We start from the raw sequence: 20,219 nt of genomic DNA, 5'->3' as shown, positions 1-20,219 counted from the left end.
GTTGGGTGGGAAGGGACCTTAAGGCTCATCTCGTTCCAACCCCCCGCCGTGGGCAGGGACACCTTCCACTAGCCCAGGTTGCTCCAAGCCCTGTCCAAACTGGCTTTGAACACTTCAGTCACTTTGTCTTCATGTCAGATGAACACCAGGCAGGAATTTTACCCCTTAATCAATAAGCTCCCAGTCCTTTACTCCTACAGCCCTTGGGCAGAGGGGTGAAGGATCTCTCAACTTACACACTCTGTGAGGAAACTCAGTTTTAGCCCATGGATGGAGCTCTTCCCACCCAAAGGACAACTCCTGCCACCAAGGCAAGGCTGAGTTTGCAGGTAACTAATAGATTAAGTCTCATCCATACCCCAAAAGGGTTTGTTTGCTTTACTGCAGACGAATTTTGCACATGAACTGGCAGACAATGCACCAGCTGAATGCTGGAACAGAGAGGCTGTTGGGATCTCCAGCAAGTTGGGGACAACACTAAACAACTCAGCTTGTAAGGAGAGCATTATTTCCTCTGATATCATACACAGAAGCTGCTGTTTAATTAAAACTAAGCTGCTTAAGCCATTAAACTGGCAAATGGCTGTACCAAATGACTTGTCGTTGTTAGCATTCCAACAGCAGGAGTTGTTTGTTGTCACTCAGATGGCAACTTGCAATGCTAATGCACATTTCCCAACTGGCTCCACACATCTAAAACAATCCAGGATGGGGAAGTTATTAAAAGTGCTACTGTATATTACCAAGGAATATTTTCTTACCATGATCTTCAAAGACACCCATATCATGCACTCTGCTGCAATTTAATTATTTCAATTTCTGCCCTAGAAATATAAGCCATTCCAGGCTTTTACTTGCATTTTAAAAAGTAGAACATGTATCAATTCTGGCTTTGAGCCCCAAGTTTAAAATAGTCCAGATACAACTTTTTGATTCAGATCCTGCAGGTCTCAACATTAAAATCTGTGATTAAAAAGCATAACCTACTACAGCAGTTACTTTATTCTGATTACATGCAACTAAAAAAAATAAAAATTAAAAAAAAAAATCTATGTTTTATCTTGGGTGAGTAACAGGAAAAGCTCATTCTGGCCATGCAGGCAAACTTCAAAGCCACAGAAGGTGAGCACCACTGAAAGTGCCTGAGTGGATGCACTCTAGAAGACCCCTGTTTGCTCATCACTAGGATTTGGGTCAAGACAGGGAGCATCAGGCAGAGCTGTCTCTGGAATGTGGGATAGGACACTCTGCCTCTTGCTGTTCTTCCTCCCCTTCCCCCAAATGGGAAGGACCATGGAGAGGAATCAAAATGGTTAAACACACTGAATGTGTTGATCTTTTTTACTTCCTGTGAGTCATGCTCCCCAACTCTACCACTCTGCATATAAAAATCTGCTACAACTCGTTAAATAAATATTTCCACTTTGGCTCAGGAAAAGCAGAAGACTCCCACATTAAAGCACCACACAGGTAAAACAATAAAAAAAAAAGGGAGAATGATTAAAACTGCCCATCCCAGTGCCCTGCCATGGGGCAGCCAGTGGTAACACAGAGTTATTATTATGGCAGATGCCATATGCATCTTTTTTCCTTTGGTGTGGTCTCCAGGAAAGAAGAATATTTCCATTCATCACAGGATGACCTAATGGATGTTCAAATGAACGGTCAGCGAACGCATTTTATGCGCTTCTATTTGGGTACATTTATTTTTACAGCTACAATGCAAGCATCAGAACAGCACTTCCACCTCCCTATCCAAGGACTGAAAGACTATCCACATTAATGGAGTCTTGCCTCACCCCATGTGCCCTTTTTACATATGGCAAAACTGAGTCATCAGCCTTGGTTTAGGTAGTGTGCTTGACACAACAAAAATAAGACACAGAGCTAATTACCAGCACAGGAATGAAAACAGGAGTGTCCTTTCCATAAGCCAGGCTCCAACTAAATTCCCTATCAAAATACGGTGGTTTTATATAGAAATAAAGTTAATAGATACCTAGAACTACTGAATGAAGTGACAGGATCTCTCTGCATTTAGCACCAAGCCTTGAAAACCTTAATCTCGTGAGTCAGTAATAACAGTGGAGGAAGCAAAGCCAATCTTGGGTCTATAATCAATAAGACAAGCTGCTTAAAAGACCTCATCTGAAACAAATGTGTAAATGTCTCCCTAAAGCTGAGATGCTGATTTAAGATTAAAAAGTGTAAATGTACTTCCGTGGTATCAGTTAAGAACAACTTGCATTTCTCATTCACAAAGGCTTAAGGCAAATGGTTTAACACCACCCGAGCACAAACTCCTTGTTATGTCTTTCTCCTGAGTGCCATTAACACCTGGCATGTCCTGTGTCCTGTCTAATTCTCTCTGGTTTACACCAGTCCTATCACAATTCAAATACATCAGGCTCCTCCTCCATTATCAAAGTTAAACCTACAAATGCTGCATTTTTCTCTTGACAAAATCCTGTCGAGACCCCCGACAAGCCCAGTCCTGGCTGTGAAATGCTCTGCTACCAAAAAGAACCAGCCAGGAAAAACCTAAGGACTACACAGACAGACTGTGAAGAATATTGAGAGCAATATTCCTCCAGATAATCCATTAGGAGGGGTGTTGTTTAATAAGTAAAGGGCTGATTTAGAGAAGCCGATGATCAGCACAGCAGCACTAACTGCAGTAAGGCAGAATTATTCTTACCAAGACTGCAGAAGAGTAAAAAGTTCAGACAGTAAAACGAGTCAGGTGAACAGGCAGATGAAATTCAACACTGACAAACATGTGCTAATGCCCTGAAGAGTAATAATTTGGGCTACTTATCTCCACTCTATGCTTCTCGCTAGGTAAACAAGATGATGGGCTAATAAGAACATCCACATCTAGTTAAGATCATATTCCAAACAGAGCAAAATCCCCTCAGATAGACTATCATGATTCACTATATAAACAGCTAAATGATATGATCTGGAAGAATAGGAACCTATGGCAAGTTCATCTCCATGATGCATTACAGAGCTGATTTAATTTTTTTCCCTCTCTGGACATCCAACCTGGATCATTATCCGAGCCCAGACAGTGGGCAAGACAGTGTCCTTTTACCCAGTACACAATGACTGCACAGTTGTTGAGCCCAGGAAAAGTAAAGAGCCTTAAAAATCCCCATTACCAGCAAAAGAGGGAAAATACATCCCAGGTAATTTTGCAAGTCAAAATCCCAGTTATTCAGACGCTTTTCCAATGAGGGAGTATCTGCAGCCTTTCCTCCTGTGTCCGTATTAATCCGCAGGGAAATTAACTGCTGCACACTCGGTAACTCGGGGGTTAATTCCGACTGCTGTCGAATGCCCCAAGTCTGTGCTCTGTTCATCAGAGCATTAAATCTGAAAGCTCAAGAGAGTAGTGCAGCCGTGCTGCAAGGGCTATGTTATAAAGTTCTGCATTAAAAATTCATATCGTAGGCTTGCCACAGTACTCTGCTCTGGCTGAAAGGAGAGCTGGCGGGGAAATATTAGACACCCCACTGTCTTTCTGGCAATTGGAGACATTCCTCAACAAACAGCACCTCAGGAAGGGAATGAAAGGGCAAACAAACCGTGAAACAAATCAATGAGTTCAATTATCTCTCTCTCTCCCAGAAAGGAAACTTTTCATTTTTAAGGCTGTTTCATGAAATCTTTTAATGACGGCCCCGAACACGGTGCTGGGCACTCTGGCTGCAGAACCGGCGGCTTGGCAGCGCTTTTTATTTGTTTTACATGAGGCACAGATTCCCAAACACAGAGGGTGAAACAGAGAGCAGGGTAGAGGGATCTCTCTGCAGAACAAGAGCTCTACTTACCCTTTACATTAGCGGGACCACGTGGGATAACAGGCTGTAGAAATTGTTCCCCGCTTTCCCCGAAGTGTCTCCAGTAAAGAGTGAATTTAGATTTATTAAGATGGTTAGTTACCCCATGGTTAAGTTATGTGCTTCTCACTGCTGGTTAAGGCTGTGTGCATTTCACAGCGATTTATGGCGACCCAACTGGTGGGTGACACGGTTCACAATGATGGAAATGGGTGGTATAGTTTTATGAAAGCCACATGTGCCCCTGAGGTTATCTGTCTGATATAACCACCGTGTTCAGGCAGGTTAATAATCCCCATCCCATACATGAGGAAATACATAGGAAATGAAACATCAGTAAATACAATTTCTTGAGGAAACCGTGCAAAGGAAGTTACCTGTTCACAGTCCTCCCCCTGCAACACTCTGCTTAACACCAGCTGTAACAGAAAGATTCCCTTTGCCCAGTGCTGAACACTGAATCAAAGGAAGGGAAAGGAAGAAAACTGAAACCACTGGACAGAAGTTGCCACGGCACTTCATTTATATTTTTTAAATATATATGAATATATATGGCTGTTAGTATAGTTGAAAGCCCAACTGACTTCAACCCAGCAGTCCAGGTTAGGACTGGTTCAGCCACATGAGTTCCCCCAGGAGGAGGGGCAGGAGGGCAAGTTATCATCCAGTGAGTGCAGTCCACAGGGAACTCAGGAGATTTATGTCTGGTAGCCACCACGAAACAAATCAAGACCAGGCTAGCCTAAAACCCCTCACTAATAAAAAACTGTACTGGGGAGAAGGAAAAAAATTACACTATTCAGCTGCAAGTTCATTAGTTTGAGGGAAAGAATGAAGATAAGGTGTGTAGTTGGGGATCACAAGTAACCAAAGACCACCTATTAAAAGCCACTGAAAAACTGCTACAAAATAGTACTGACCCTAAGGCAGTGCTTCAGCCAAATTTAATTTTTGCTCAAAATTTCTTACAAACAGGTTATTTGGAATGTGCAAGCAACTCTAGATCAGCTGGGGTTTATTCTGAGCATCACACAGCTGTATCTAAGCAAAACAGGGGAAGCAGCAGTCCTTTCTTCCATCCACTGCCTTGATTTCTCAGTTTTGATCCTTGCTATAATACTGGCTGCCTTCCAGTATTCCAGCCCCTGACCAACCTCCCTGGGACTCAGTTTCTCAACATGTTAAAAAACGGGGAGGCAAGGCCAGCACAGGCACAAAATCACAGCCTCTGCCACGGTTTGCCCCTGCAGGAACACACCAGATCAGTGTTAAGGGTTAATAATCTCAGGCTTACAGGATTTGTGTATTATGCATTTGTTTATTTAATGCTTTACATGAATGCTAATGAAGTTATTAACAGGCCTGCATGTTGTCTATTGTTTTTCTTGGGTTTAGTGCCTGCATCATCCTGCCTTATCCTTTCTGCTCCATGAGCTGGCCAACACCCAGCTCTTCCAAATCCCTGAATCAGTGCTCAATCCTGGTTCCAATGCCTGGGATTCTCAGTTTCTCGATCAAAGATAATATTTTTTTTTAAACCTTCTTCACTGAAACATTATTTTCAAAAAAATTTCATCAAGATAAAGCGATTCAATTTCATCACACCAGATATTTTTCTGTGACACAAAACTGCAATCCCACATGGCTTTATTGTCTTTTAATTAGATCAGAGGATATGTAAATGAGACAATATTTCTTAGGTCCCATTAAGTGATGTCTCCAAGAGGATCAGAAGGGGCTGAACCAGACAGGACAAGCTCCCCTGGCATCCACACCCTGACCTGCCTCATGCTGCAGCTGCTTCTCAGAAAAACCTTTGATTTACTGGAAATGCCACCATTTTAAGGCCATAGCACTGCCAAAACTGCTCCAAATCTACAGGACAAAATCCCCTTCTCCCTACAACCGGGGCACAGGGGAAATGCAGAGGGGGAAGTGCTGGGGTGACTCCTGTATGTGCCAACACAGGTATTTCCTTGCCAGCTCTGCTTCTGCCATAGGTGCCAAGAAGGACTAAAACAGAAGTCCAAGGTTTATATGGGAATGGGCAGAAGAAATAAGTGCAGTTTTAAAGCCCTTGTGAAGGCAACAGGGATGATCTGCACAGTGATACAGGCACAGGACTTCATTCTGTAGCCTCTACCCTGAATAATGGGAACATCCCAAAGTCCCCAACATCAACAGCATCGATAACACAAATCAGAAATACTTCTTTTTAAAGCAACTGAGGAGAGGATAAAGCCCCTGTTTCTGCAGTCAGGTGACTTATAGCTGAGGCATCATAGCAACTTTTTAAGACAGGGATAGGATCAGACACGTTTAGGTGTAGGTTCAATGAGATGCTGAAAAACCTGGCTAATGAGGAAACAGCATAGGATACTTCCATAAAGGCTGTGCCAGATGCAGCCACTGGCTGATGGCTCACACCTTCCTGCTCTTGGAACAGGCAAACAAAAAAGACCCCCAAATGACAGCACTGGGTGATTGTGAAAACTGTATGAAACAATGTGGTACTTGGGGGAGCAGGTCACCAGCTCTCAAAACAAATCTCTACACTTCCAAAGGGAAAAAAGACCAAAGCAGAAGAAAGAGGCTGTTTTTCAGGATGCAGAGTTTTAGTGCTTGGGATCTTACACAGTTCCCTGAACCTCCATTCTCATTTAGGACAGCCATTCCTTTCCATTAAATGAGGGAGCACAACACACTCTACGTGACTCATTTTTTTTTGCCTGCGTGGGAGTGGGAAAAGCAGCTGGAATCCATCTCTGGATCCATCAAGGAGAACTCCAAATCCACACCAGTGCAGGAAGCCACCCATTGAACACGTGGCCAGGTAGACACAAGTGCTGCAGTGCCTGTCAGTTTAACTCAGCACCTCAGGGAGAGGGATTGGGAAGGGGCAACCCCACAGGGGTTGGAAACAGATGTTTGGGATGATTCCAGGATTTATCCCGCCTGCCTCCCCCGCTGTCCCAGCCCTGCAGTAGCTGTGCTGCAGGAGCACAGCAGAACCACGTGCCCTCCTGCTTTCACAGACAAGACCTCGCCAGGAAGCGGTTCTGGACCAAAATAACTCTGTTGATTTGCTACTTTGCATTGAAAAAAAAAAAAAAAAAGAGAGAGACTGTTATAATTTGTAGACATACATGAAAGAGCTGCGTGAAACCCGAGCTCAGCTGACTGGGAGATGGAAACCAAAGACCTTGTCCATGCTGGGGGCAGATGTGACTCCGTGAGAGGGTGTTCCCTCCCTCTAACTTGCTCCTCTTCTTCCTCACCTGACCCTCCCAGGCACCTCAGAAAGTTCAGCTGTTACAGGTAAAAAGGACCTGCTGTGGCAAGATGGCTCAAAAAATTGGATTGGCCTTTTGTTGGACTCAGGGGGGAAAACCAATCCCTGCTGGCAAGGGGGATGGGATGGCAGGAACACACTTGTGGTTCTTCCACTTGTGGACTAAGGCAGCTGCACCAGGTTTGGCTCCACAAGACAAGTGAGGACAGACAGGACAGGGACAGTTCTGCCCTCTGTCATTTCACACAGACCAAAGCACCAAGGATGCTGCAGCCCCTCCATGAAGCTTCATTCCCAGCGAGGATCTGTGGTGGTATCCATGGCTGGGATGACCCACAGCTTGGCTGGCACAGGAGCCTGAGACCCTCTGATGCAGGACTTTGCATTTATTTAAAGACTTCCATCTAAGGATCTCATGTCAACCCAAGGTTAGAGACAACAGGGTGATGACTAGAATATGCTGGAATACCCTGAGGCTATTTTTTTTTTCTACTTTGGGTTGTTAAATAACACCAGCTTTTAGGCTATACTAGAAAAAGGCACTGAACAGTCTCACTGGAGGTTAAAAAACAAACAAAATAAAAGCCCTGAAAGGACCTGGGGCACTTCAGTGCTGTCAGAAAGTTACATTAACTAATTGCAAGCAATACAAGTCTAACAAAAGAGGCAACAGAGCCCAGCTACAGCACAAACTCCTACTGACTCCAAAGGCTCCATAAACATGGAATTCTCAGAAACGAACACTTGGAAATTAAAAATGAAAATAAATAATCTTTTTGTCAGTTTGTGGGTTATCATTCTCGTGGCTGCACATTTCTAGACTCCAGCCAAGACCAGACCTGTTGGCTTTGAGCATCATACACACCCCTCACACCTCGGTTTCCCTGCCCAAAAGTAAAGGTAATGCCAGTGGTTCAAGCAAGCACCTGGGATTTCACAAAGCCAAGTGTTTTACAGGAACACTGAATTCTCTCCACACACAGCTTTGCAACTTTCCTGGTGTGATTCCAGGCTGAACCAGAAATGTGACAAAAAATGCTGGTTTGCACTTGGGCTCTCAAGCCCGACTTCACACCAGAGCTTTAGATCAAAACAAAAAGCAGACTCCAAAGTATTTTCATTCCTTTTAATTTCTAGGTTTTTAGGCAAAATATTAATGCTACACAGTGACTTTCAGCCTGCTGAGTTTTGCATAAGGCACAGTTAAAACTCTGAACAAACACCTCGAATTGTAAAATGAAGACAGAGCTTTCTGTAAGATTCAAAACATTCAGTTTTTCTTCACATTTTTTTCATTAAAAAAGTAGTTCTCTGTAACATCTTCCCTGCTTTCTCATCCCCCCATTGCCACCACCCCTGAGGCTTCACTAGTAGCAATATGATTAGGAAATTTAAGAAGAGAAAATACCAAGAGACATGGCCTATGAAGTTCTCCATCTCCTGTTTTTAGGGAAATCATTTTAAATACAGCAATAATTCCAGGGCTGAGCATTAGAAGTTAATGACTCATCAAAAGAACAGGAAATAGGAAACTTTAAGACCTTAAAGGCACAGCAAATAGAAGCTATTTCATGTCATGTACAACACAACCACCCTAACTACAGTATTTCATGCTCAATGGGGGGAAGCAGCATTTGAGATCATCTATCACAGTAATTATGTGATGCTGGAGGGAGCATGACTTTATTTTTTATTCAATTTGACCCTGAGCACCATCAAAATGGAAAACTACAAACATTTGAGAAGTGATGTATTGGCACCAGCCAGCACTTAACCAAGAAAGATTTGGTAAAAAAAAAAATTAAAGTAAATAATTCAATTCTCACAATATACAGGCAGTGATTCCCCTGAAGTCCAAGTTCACTGAGATTTGCCCCAATGTAACAGATTTCACATGAATACTTGAAATCCAATTCCACCACATAACTTGGGGCAGAAATAATTCTTCAGGAATTCTCTACAACTTCTGGTCCTCTGCCTGTCTTCAAGCTCAATCCTACAGTCCTTCCATGCAGAAAATTACATCTTTATAACTTTAGTCTACACTGATGCCTGAAGAACAGGTCTGTTTGATAATGTGGAAGAGGAGCCTTCACCCCAAAGAGTCAAAAACCACAGGCATCTCCTTCTGTTCCCATATGCCCTCCTGTGTCATCCTTAGCTGGGCTGCCAAAAAAAATAATAATCAGTCTGATCTATGGAAGGACAACAGTTTTGTGCTTCATACTCTGGAGGCAAAATGTTTTTCTAAGAGTTATTGAAAGTAGTTGTTTTCAGATGACTATTTCAGCAAACATGAAATATGGATATCCCATCACGTTCCTGTGCACACTCGACTTTTAAAAGAACAAAAAGTCTGAATCTTTGAGAAAATCCTCAGGTAATAAAGCTGGTGGCAGAGCTGCTCTGACTGACAACCTTAACCTAAACTTCTTCTGGTTTGTGTTGTTTATGAAGGCATTTTATTGCAGAAGGGGGGGCAGTACCCAAAATCCTCACAAGACTACTTAAAGTTGGCTGGTGAAAATAGAGCATTTCAGTGAAATTCGATATTTTCTTTCATCAAAGGCAGGGAGCCTCAACCCACATGTTAACAGTAATGTAACAAGCCTACTGTATGTGCTACAACCCAAGATCCTTTTCCAATTAGAATTCATTTAGGTTGGGGGAGAGGAGGGGGTCGGAGCTAAGAGGTGGCTCTGGAATTGATCTGAAACTGGAATTCAACCATTCCGGCTGGGAGCATTAACTGCTCAGCTGGGAATCCCAAACACTTGTTTGGACTCTGCAGCAAACCAGAAGTGAAAGAGCAACATTACTGAGGAGAACAGTTTGTCCCTGGAAAACTTAAGGAAATGTATACAGAATGTTTCTTTTTCTGCAGAGAAGAAAGAAAGAAAAAAAAAAAAAAGTCTGTTGCACTATGAAAAAAACCAAACCCAACATTCTTTAATTTTCCTGAAACTCAAGTCTGAGTTTGCTTTTCAGTTCCAGCTCCGATAGAATCTCCAGATCAAACTCATTAGTGCTGGTTAAATCCAGGTTTGCTGATAGAAACGTGTGGGACAGCAAACAAAATCAGTATCAGGCCTCAAGAGAGGATGTGCCTCTTTAATTGAAAAAGGCAGAGTAATCATTCATTTATTTAACCCAGAGATGATTATAATCTGAAAACCTTGAAATCCTCTTACACAACAACTGTTTTGGCAAGCCCCTCTGTGTTCCAACAAATATTAAACTGTGCTTGCCATTTGTCTAAGGAATCTTGTATTAATAAACATGAAGAAGAACACTTTTACCTCCCACACTCAATGACAGAAGAAAACAAAGACCAGCTGTATTCATCAATGGATCCTTGTTCTGCACATAAAGGCTAATTACATTTTACTTCAAGCCTACACATGGAAAACTTTGCTGCTGCCATCTTGTCAAATGCAGCTTCTGATACTCCAGCTGACAGACTGCAATGACTGCACATAATAAACTTCTTTTTGTCATTAACACCTTCAGCGCCCGGCGCGGGGGCCGGGGGGGGCACAGACCCACCTGCTCCCTGCAAAAGGCAACGGGGCAATTTTAGACATGGGGCACATGACAGAACCCAATTTGACTGGAGATTTTCATTCCAGCCACTGATCTCATCCCAAGGTGCCCAGCTGCACCTCCATCCCTCCCTCTGCACGTACTTTGAACGGGACATTAAAGATCAACAAGTTGACACAGCGATCCCCGACTTCAAGACCACGACCAGTCGCCGGGACAAAATCCAGACTCCTTAGTGCTGATAATGGAGGCTTCTCACTGTGTATTCCTTCTGCTTTCTTGGGTTTTTTTGGTGTGAAAGATTTGCAAAGTTTCAAGTAGTTGAAAGACAGCTTTATTCTGAGAGTGAAAATCTTAAAAGCACTGTTAGCTTTAAAAAATTGACAATTATCTGGTTTTTTTTCCTGAAGGCACTCCAATTCATCTGCATCAAATAAGTGTCTGTAAAACTAACAATTCTGGCCTAAGATAAAAATCGCATGTTTTTAAAACATAAAATTAAAATTGGCAATACAAGTAGCTTTTCAGACTTAGATCAAAAGAGGGTTTCTTTTTAGAAGAGAATCAAACTGTCTTTCACCCTTTTTATTGGTGTTTTTTCAGCATTTCTCCCAGCTTTTATAATTAAAATACATGACTCAATTTCACTGTCTACATTCAGTTCCCTTTTCATGTTTTTCTAGACTTCCATATTGCAAAATTCGGGCTACAAACGCTACAGATGATTGTTGTTATGCAAGAACTATTCCTGCCATAAATATCCAAAACAATGATAAAATATTTCTGCTGTTATTAGGTCCTACAAGTTTGTTTTCACAGTACATTAGTCTGGGAGATAAAGCACAAGTTTAATGTCTGCTTCAGGATTCAGCTCCATGACCACTATATTCCAGACCCAGTCTTCATAATCATTCTGCCACAGAACACAATAAACTTCTTGTTACTGCAGATGTTACTAATTTTTATGTAATTCTATATATATTAGGTAAGAATCATACTCAAAATCATGAGAATATTTCTGTGTGAATCTCCCTGAAAGAATGAGATTAGAAATGCAAACAAATATTTTAGAGAACAGACTTTTCTCAGTTTAAGATAAATTACAGCACTTAGGGAAACAGTATTGAAAATGAAGCAAACACTCTGCAAATAAACACATTACAAAGGGTGAGGGGTCATTAGGTTCAGTGCCTACAACCACTGGCCTCTGCCTGTTCCCCCAGAAGCAACTGCAAGACAGAATAACAGCAAAATCAGTTATGTGCAGGAAAAAAATGATGGCTCCACCAGACCCATCATTAGTCAGTGCCTCTTAGAGAGGGATGAAACAATGAGGGAACAAAACTACTTCTGATCACCTCATATGGAACTCATCTTGCATGGAACTCAGAGGAAACTGGACTTCCAGAGCAAATCCAAAATTTACTTTATCCTGAACGGTGTAAAAGGTGTTTCAACTCCAAGTGCTGATGGACTGTGAACTACCATGGGCTGCATTTGGTGAGTTCCAAGTTCCCCATGAGCTCAGTGGGGAATCAGATCCTCGACAGTCACAGAACCACGGGCTAAGAAATTCAGACTTGGTGCCAGTTCGACTGGTGTTACAACCCTGTCTTGCCCAGGGTGGCACCAGCCACACCAGAAAGCCCTTTATGGATAAACCCAAGCCCAGGTCACTCCTCCCATCCAACCCAGCCTATGGATTTTCATGCCCCAACAAGGAGCTTCCAACAGCCTCCACTTCCCCTTTCTCCTGTGCCAGGGAGGGTGGTGAGGGCAGGAGCAAGGGTTGGAAGTGAGGTGAAGGTGGGACTCTGCAGGGCACAGGGAGGTGCTGTGTCTCCCAACCCTTCCCTTACATGTCCCAGCCATCTGAAATGGCTTCTTCATTCCCATCCCACTTCCAGACACAGAAATGACTCTTTGGGCTTAATCCTGCTGATCATGAGAATTCTTTCTCATTATTAACTTTCCTTAAATATGAAGGGTTCAAAGGAAACCAGCAGCAGTCTGTCTCTTTTGTTGTTCCCTGCCCTGATTGTTAATAAAACCAGAGGATAATTGAAAACAGTAGCCATTAGGAAGACAAGAATATATATTTTTGAGACTACCTTCATGTCCTACTTGAAAACAAGAGAAATCTGCCAAAAATGCTACTCTCTGCAGTTTGGGGTGAACATGACAGAGCAATGACTGCTACCCCAGGAGCAGAAGGAACCAGGGTGCCTAACACTGAAACACAAATCCTTTGCTAAATGAAATTTTATTTTTCACCAAGATTGAAAGATCACAGTGAATATTCCTGAAACAGCCCTTTTTCTAAACAAAATGCAAGGGATATATAGTGTAAAAAATAAACAGATGAAGCACCTGAGAATGAAACCAGGAAAGCAGCAGCGTGTGTGCCAGGAAGAGTCTTACTGGGTGGAAGAAAAGATGAAAACTAATAATCTCTCCATAGGAGGCCAAATTATGACCATGTTTTCCAACAAATTTGGATGCCTGAGCCTCCCCCATCTTGTCTGTCTCCAACAGACAGATGCAAAACAAACAAAAAAAAGCAGTGATACCCTGAAGGGAGACATAGAAAGAAAACAGGGAAATCTTACTTTGCAGTAGTTTCTTCGTCGTATTTTGTTTTCAGATCAAATAGTTCTGTCCTGGTTTTTTCCAAGGCTAAAAGGCATAAACATGAAGCATTACAGTACTGAAACAGCAGTATTCAGCCATAAATAAAGCTGTACATCTCCTGATGAAAAATTATTTGCTGTATCTTTCTACTTAGGCTTATGACTTAGAAAAAACATAGAATTTTGATTTTTTTTTAAATTTTTTATGGCATTTCTGTTACATTGCAAAAAATTCCCAGTTTCTGCTTAACAAAGCTAGACATTATTAATTTCTTATTACACTGGCTAAACTGATTAGTTATTTGAAATACTCATTGCAATAGTTCAGGGAAAAAAACCTTCTTGTTTTCTCATAGTAAACAGAGCCAAATGTGCCCAGACCTGGAACCTCTAAGTGTACAGGGATGAAAATTTATGGCAAGTCATAGCAACAGGCAAGACACAGTGGTAGAAACTGGGTTCACACAGATCACTACACAGTTATCTCAGTTCAGGAGTGTGTGAAGGCAGAGGAGAACACACATGGATGATAAGTTCCATGGCCTGCTGTAATTTCAGGGATACTCTGATGCTGCAGGTCCTTCATGGACTTGTCTCCTGGATTTACCACCAGACTGGGTGTGAGCCCAAAAGAAGCTCTGATTCACATAGCTCTGTTGGATCTCCCTGAACTTCCAGGAGCTGGTTCACACACAGTCCTGATACACCCAGTGATCCCTCTCCTCTCACCTCCCACCTGATCACTGGAATGGGTCAGAAAAGTGAAGCCAAACCTGTTTGCAAAGCTTGAACTTTGTGTTCGGCCTCCTCCAGCTTCGAGGCTGTCGACATCTGTGTCTCCTGCAATTTTCTGCCAAGGGAAGACAAGAGGTGAGAACAGAGCTCGTAATCACCTTAAACAACTTCTCTGGGCTTTGCAAAGTTGGAAGATAGAGCGAACAAACATCTCCACTGTAATCAGACAACTGCCAACACCACCCAGGCTACAAGGTGCTTCAGTGGGACCCCTAAATCAGGTCATGCTGTGATCCTGCTCCTACTTTGTGGTCCCACTTATTAAGATTTTAACAGCGTAGCCACCTCATAACATAAGCTGTGAACATTATACAAGAGTTGACTGCTATATAAATGACAACTTCAGTGGAAGGTTTTCTTGAGCATAATTTGTTTAGGAAATGTCACACACATCGAGAATATTGTCACCAAGCACCCTCTGTTGTACAAAGTTAGTACAAGAAGAATGATACATTTCCATTTTAGTGTCATAATGAAGGAATTTGTTGCCATAACTGATGGAGTGAATGGATGCAGCAGCTGTCTCATCAGAGCTGTAATGGGTGCCAAATGCAGCAATATTATTAGCTAATCTTTAAGAAAACACATATTTCAAAACAAACCTCACACCGATATTTTCTATATAACATGAGAAAACCTTTAATATGCTCACATTTCTTATGTCCACAGGCAACATTTTCTTGTTTGTGTCAGTTCTACCCATTTTAAAATCATCTGGCCATGGAGGCACTGCACTCCTTGCTAAAGGCCAGGCTACAGGAGTTATAAAACTCATCTCTGAAAGGAGCTGCTCCAACATCTCCCAGGAGTCACTGCTTTTTACAACATCGCTTTTAGGATATTCTGCAGATTTCAGAATTGTGAAATGGCTTATGAAACTACCAGCATCCTGCCTGCACTCCATAGAGTGCATAAATTTATTCCCCAACACTGCTGACCAGGTTAATAACTATTTATAGCAAGAACCACGCGTCAGTTCCCTTCAAACTGAACTATATATTTTGAGACCTCAAAACATCTTCTGCACAGTTTTATTTGCATTCTACGACCTGCCATTTTATTTTACTTTTAAGGGTATCTAAATTGCAGCTGTTAAAGCCACTGCTTACAAGCTACTTACCAAAAAGCAACCACAGGTATTGAAGACTTACAAAAAGCTTTGCATTCACACTGGTAGATTCCTCCCACTCAGACCTGAATTTAAACAACCAACCCTCAGCTAAAAAGCTCATGTAAACTGAAGGTTTTCCACGCTGTGTTGAACATATTATAGTTCAGTGTTATTGCTCCATGGGAGAAGTAAATTCTCAAGACAGGGAACACAGCCTGAAAGAACTCCCTCTTTAGCCCCTCGGTCTTGTCCTGCCTGATTTGTTTGCCCACTAATGTGAAGATTCCAACACTCCCTGCTCATTTGCAAGAGATTAGAAATGCATTAAAAACACTTTAAAAAAAATGAGTAATTATTAAAACTCCTCTTAATTTTGGCACGTAGGAACACGCACAGGAACACGCAAACCTTCCCGGGATAGTTCAGGTGCACATCCCCTCTCTGAGGCATTGCCAAGGGAGCAGGGGTGATGCACCTTTTACCCAGGCTGTGGGTGCTTCATCTCCAGCAGCCCAGGGTTGTGCAGCCTGCAGCACGGTTCTGTGACACAGCAGGCTGAATTACCCTGTCGGCTAATGGAGACAGATTGGTGTCACAGAGGACAATACAGCCAGTGAGGAAATAAAAGCAGGTCTGCACCCTCCTGAACACCACACCCCCCACCACAGCACGGCCAGGAGACAATCTGTCCTTGTTTTACTGCCACACTCTCACGATTGTTTCGCTGTGCAGAGTTGAGTATCAAATGATTCCGTGTCAAACACAGAAATCGCCGGAATCACTCAATATATGAGCTGTCTCCGCACGCCCCAGAGTCGGTCCTGGCTGGGGAGATTAAACACAAAAATACATCTCTCCTCCTCCACAACACCCACACTCACCTCTCCTTCTCTGCAAAATCATTTTGTAACTTTTGTTCCTTTTCAAGGGCTATGTTCTCCGCTTGGTTCTTCAGGGTCTGCTCATATTCTCGGATTTTCTCTTTAAGTGCTTTTATTGTAACCTCTACAGAAAAACAACGGGGAAGAATGAGTTTACACAGCTCCACGTGGTTCCACAACACAAGGCTTGCTTTACCCTGTAGGCTCAGTGTGTTTTAAACTTTAGCTCTTCAACTCTGACACAAAATCAATGGATATGAGTCCCTTTGGAGACCTTTTACTCCCTAAATGTTAAATTGAACTTTAAGTGTTTAGGTTGAGAAGGATCAATGGAGTTTGCTGGAAAGCAGAGTGAAGAAGGTTCCTCTAACATGACTTTTTTAAAAATAAGAAGGAGAAAAAAAATCAATTGTAAAATATAATATCACCTTATTGACTAGTCTAAAATTAGCTCAGTGCTGAGTGAAGATTAATAAAGTCCCGGTGTAGGTTTAAGTACAGATGTACACACAGGACACTCAATTCACCTAACTGTGCTCGTGCCCAAAGAGGCAGCTCCACTATGGTTCGTGCACAGATGCAATCTCACACTAATTGAACACATATCTGGGATACAGCTCCGTTCTGCTCCACAGCTGATGAGAAATGCTGCATTAACAGCAGCTCAGACCCAACACACACTCTGCAGCTCTGCATATCCCAGTTGCTCTCACTGCCTCATCATCCACACCGGGCTGTACACACAGGCATTAACTGTTTTAATTTTCTGAGTGCACTTGTAGCCTTCCAGGGAATTTGCAGAACTCTTTCTCTTGGATAAAGGAGCTATCTTGCATGGATATCCCATGCCTGGATATGGAGGAGAGAAGATGCATAAACCTGCAGAGCTACGGTTCAACATCTCTTTACGTGCCCTGATCCGCTCCTACGTGAAAGGCCTTTGATCCCACCCACAGGAAAGGACTGAATCCTTATAGGGCTCCAAAGAGGAAAAGCAGGACATTCACCAGAGTGTGCTTTGTAACAATAATGGAATTTGGAAAAAGCACTGGACTGCCAGAAGACTCCCAGCAGCAATACAGTTCAGTGTACTCACACAGGGATGCAGGCGGGGGGTTAAAGACCTCAGCTTATTAACAGATGCCATTACCAATGATTGAAGGAAAAATAAAATATTTTGGACATCAAAAGTTTTATACTGTGCAGAAACAACATAAGAAGACACGCTCTGATACGACAAACAAAGCCTATAGGGCTGGGGGGAAAGACCTCAGTAGTATCACACTAACCCACACAGAATCCTTTGAAAATCCAGATGTTTAGAGATGAGTCGAGAACTCAGACAGGAGGTAGCTGGTGACATGATCTGCTGTCTGGGCATTACCAAAGACAGCCTGGACCACTGTGACCACAAAAAAGGGGGGGAGGAGAGTAGTAAAAATGCCAGCAAACCAGCTGCCTCCAAGAGAAGGAGCAGGATTTTGCTGGCTGTGCAGAAATCAGCTGAGGCTCGTTACTGAGTAACAGGCCATGAAAAGGACACGTCACTGCTTTTTCTTTTTTTTTTTTTTCCCCTCAGCAAAGGGAAATTCTTCTCTGAGATCCGGGAAGTAATACAAATTCTGATCTTTTCCTGAATAAGCAAAGGATGCTCCTTCACAGAGACAACAGGATGCTCGTTCCTACGGACAGTGGGTGCGCTCAGCACCAGAGACACCTTTGCTCCAGGTGTTTTCAGGCATGAATCTGCCAAAACATCCAGGTATGTCGAGAAGCAGAGAGCAAAATAATCTCATGGAAATGCACATAACTGCATCTTGACTAATGTTGGAATGTCTAATTTTAAAAGGGAACAAAACTACAAAAACGAACGCAAGAAGTGCACAAATATGGGAAGAAACGTGACTTTTGTAATAAAATTTGTTTTTTTACATTTAAGCATCTAACAATAGATGTGTTGGACAAGTACAGTTTAATCCTCTATATTGCTTGAAGCACTGAGTGCCTTCTTCACTGCTCAGGTCAGCTAAAGCTTGTCAGCCACTGCCATTTATGCCAGTTTTGGAAGAAGTTCTTACAGGCACCGTACAGCTCACACACAGCCCTCCAAACCAAGAGATTACCTGATCAAAGCACCCTCAGCTAACAACAGGCTTTTCCCTGCATAGCTTATTAATCCCTGTTGGAAACAGAGAGTACAACTATTGCACTGGAATGAAAAACAAGGCAAAGGTTACAGTGGGAAAACGGGAAGGAAGTGAGAGCACAGCAGGGAAAATTAAAAATGCCAGTTTGTGAGCGGTTGCAGCAAAAAACTCTGGAATTCAAGAGCTTTTCCACTTTCTGGGATGAACCCCTATGTCCAGCTTGGACGAACAGGATGCAGAGTCTCAGGAAAACTCTGCACAGGGAACTGCAATTATTGTACATTTACAGCAAAAAATACTTTTTTAGAGTATACAGGCTTAAAGTACTACAGCTCCCACATGACATCTCTTCCAGTCCAGCCCAAATCCTGGCATGCTGATACCTGTCCTCTGCAGAGGTCACACCCTCTATGTTAAAATATATTTCAAAATATATAACTGCATATATGTTCCTTCTGCTGAAAATGAGATGTAACAAAATCAGCTGAGTTGCTAACGCAGCTTTCAAATGTTACTTGGGTGCAACAGTTCCATAATACAAAAAATAAATTCTCCTTTTCCCAAATGCCAAGACAATTTACCTTTCCACCACTCAGAACTGGGCATTAAACATGGAAATGAAAAGTCCCATGGATAGGTAATGAGGTGTTCAACTGAGTGAAATTTTGTTTCCTAGTGCAGGAAACTTTATTCTGAATCACAAGAAAACTTGAACAGCCTTAAAGCCAACAGGCTTTAAATCTCATTGAGATTTTCATGTATTTTCATGTACTCTGGTCTCATTAAAACTTAAATAATTAAACAGTAATAGCTTGTATTTACACTGCTCTGTGGATAGTCTCTAGAGTAAATATAAAGTAAGTATGCTGAATGTACTCCAGTAATACATTTAGATAAGGGAAAACAGAGCACAGAAAAAGTTCCATTTTGTACAGATTTGTACGTGTGGATAAAATACTGATTTTTTTGGTGCCTGTCTGTGCAAGATGCATGTCCTACAAGCACCCACACCCACGTTCAGCTTGATGTCAGCACCGCCTCTCATAAAATGTCACATATAACGTCAGTCAGGTGTAATTTTCAGGGCTGAAGGCTACAACACAATATGCAGAATAACAACTCCATCCTCTGCCTTGGTGTTACAGGAAATGAAACTTTAAACAAATCCAAAGAGTCTACCCAAAGTCATAAATACAGAAATGGCTGTAACAGACCACTGTACTTTCTACACTGAATTTCAGTGCTGCTGTCAACTCTCCCTGCACGAAATAAAACCGAATTTAATCCCTGCCTTCAAGTTTCGGTGATAAGAGCTGATAAAAGAATATGTTTGCAACGTACCCTGATTTTTCACCTCGGCGAATTCTTTATTGTACTCCTCTAGAGTTTCCCTAAGTTTCTGGTTCTCTGTTTCAATATCGTGCATACGTTGAACCTTCAGCTGAAGCTGCTGTCCCAAATCCAAGGCTGGAACCGGATCTGAAAGAGGAACAGTGAAATGAAACATAAGATAACAGGAACACTTCTCTGATTCAAGCAGTTCAGAGCTCAAGAGTCCTTTTTTATCTATTAATATACATTTTAGTGCCAGTAAGGCCCTACTTAGAGTTATCAGTCCTGTACATTCCTCATATCCTGCAAACTTCAAAAACCAGAAATATTTCATTGTATCTGTGTTACCCCTTAAATGTGGAGCCAGGCTGTGAGAGCTGGGGGTGTTCAGCCTGGGGAAAAGGCTCTGGGGAGACCTTGGAGCCCTTTCCAGTGCCTAAAGGGGCTCCAAGAGAGCTGGAGAGGGACTTGGGACAAAGGCATGGAGGGACAGGACAAGGGGGAATGGCTTCCCACTGCCAGAGGACAGGGTTAGATGGGATATTGGGAAGAAATTCTTCCCTGTGAGGGTGGGGAGGCCCTGGCACAGGTTGCCCAGAGAAGCTGTGGCTGCCCCATCCCTGGAAGTGTCCAAGGCCAGGCT

At 42.5% G+C, this 20,219-nt stretch overlaps 1 protein-coding gene across 7 annotated transcripts in view; it reads right to left on the bottom strand.

Annotated features, from left to right (window-relative positions):
• Positions 1 to 20,219, bottom strand: part of CUX1 (cut like homeobox 1) — a 272,065-nt gene that overhangs the window by 117,428 nt on the left and 134,418 nt on the right. For all 7 annotated transcript variants that reach the window (XM_017828880.1, XM_017828881.1, XM_017828884.1 and 4 more), the window contains exons 5-8: positions 19,586 to 19,723; positions 16,098 to 16,221; positions 14,084 to 14,160; positions 13,290 to 13,356 (exon numbers count right to left, since the gene is read on the bottom strand). In XM_017828880.1, the coding sequence (XP_017684369.1) occupies positions 13,290 to 13,356; positions 14,084 to 14,160; positions 16,098 to 16,221; positions 19,586 to 19,723 (406 nt within the window). The remainder of the gene's footprint in view (positions 1 to 13,289; positions 13,357 to 14,083; positions 14,161 to 16,097; positions 16,222 to 19,585; positions 19,724 to 20,219) is intronic.

Source organism: Lepidothrix coronata, unplaced genomic scaffold (genome assembly GCF_001604755.1).
Source record: "Lepidothrix coronata isolate B3197 unplaced genomic scaffold, Lepidothrix_coronata-1.0 Scaffold154, whole genome shotgun sequence".
Taxonomy (NCBI): Eukaryota; Metazoa; Chordata; class Aves; order Passeriformes; family Pipridae; genus Lepidothrix; species Lepidothrix coronata.
Note: the sequence above shows the minus strand (reverse complement) of the source record. Positions and strands in the feature narration are given on the sequence as shown.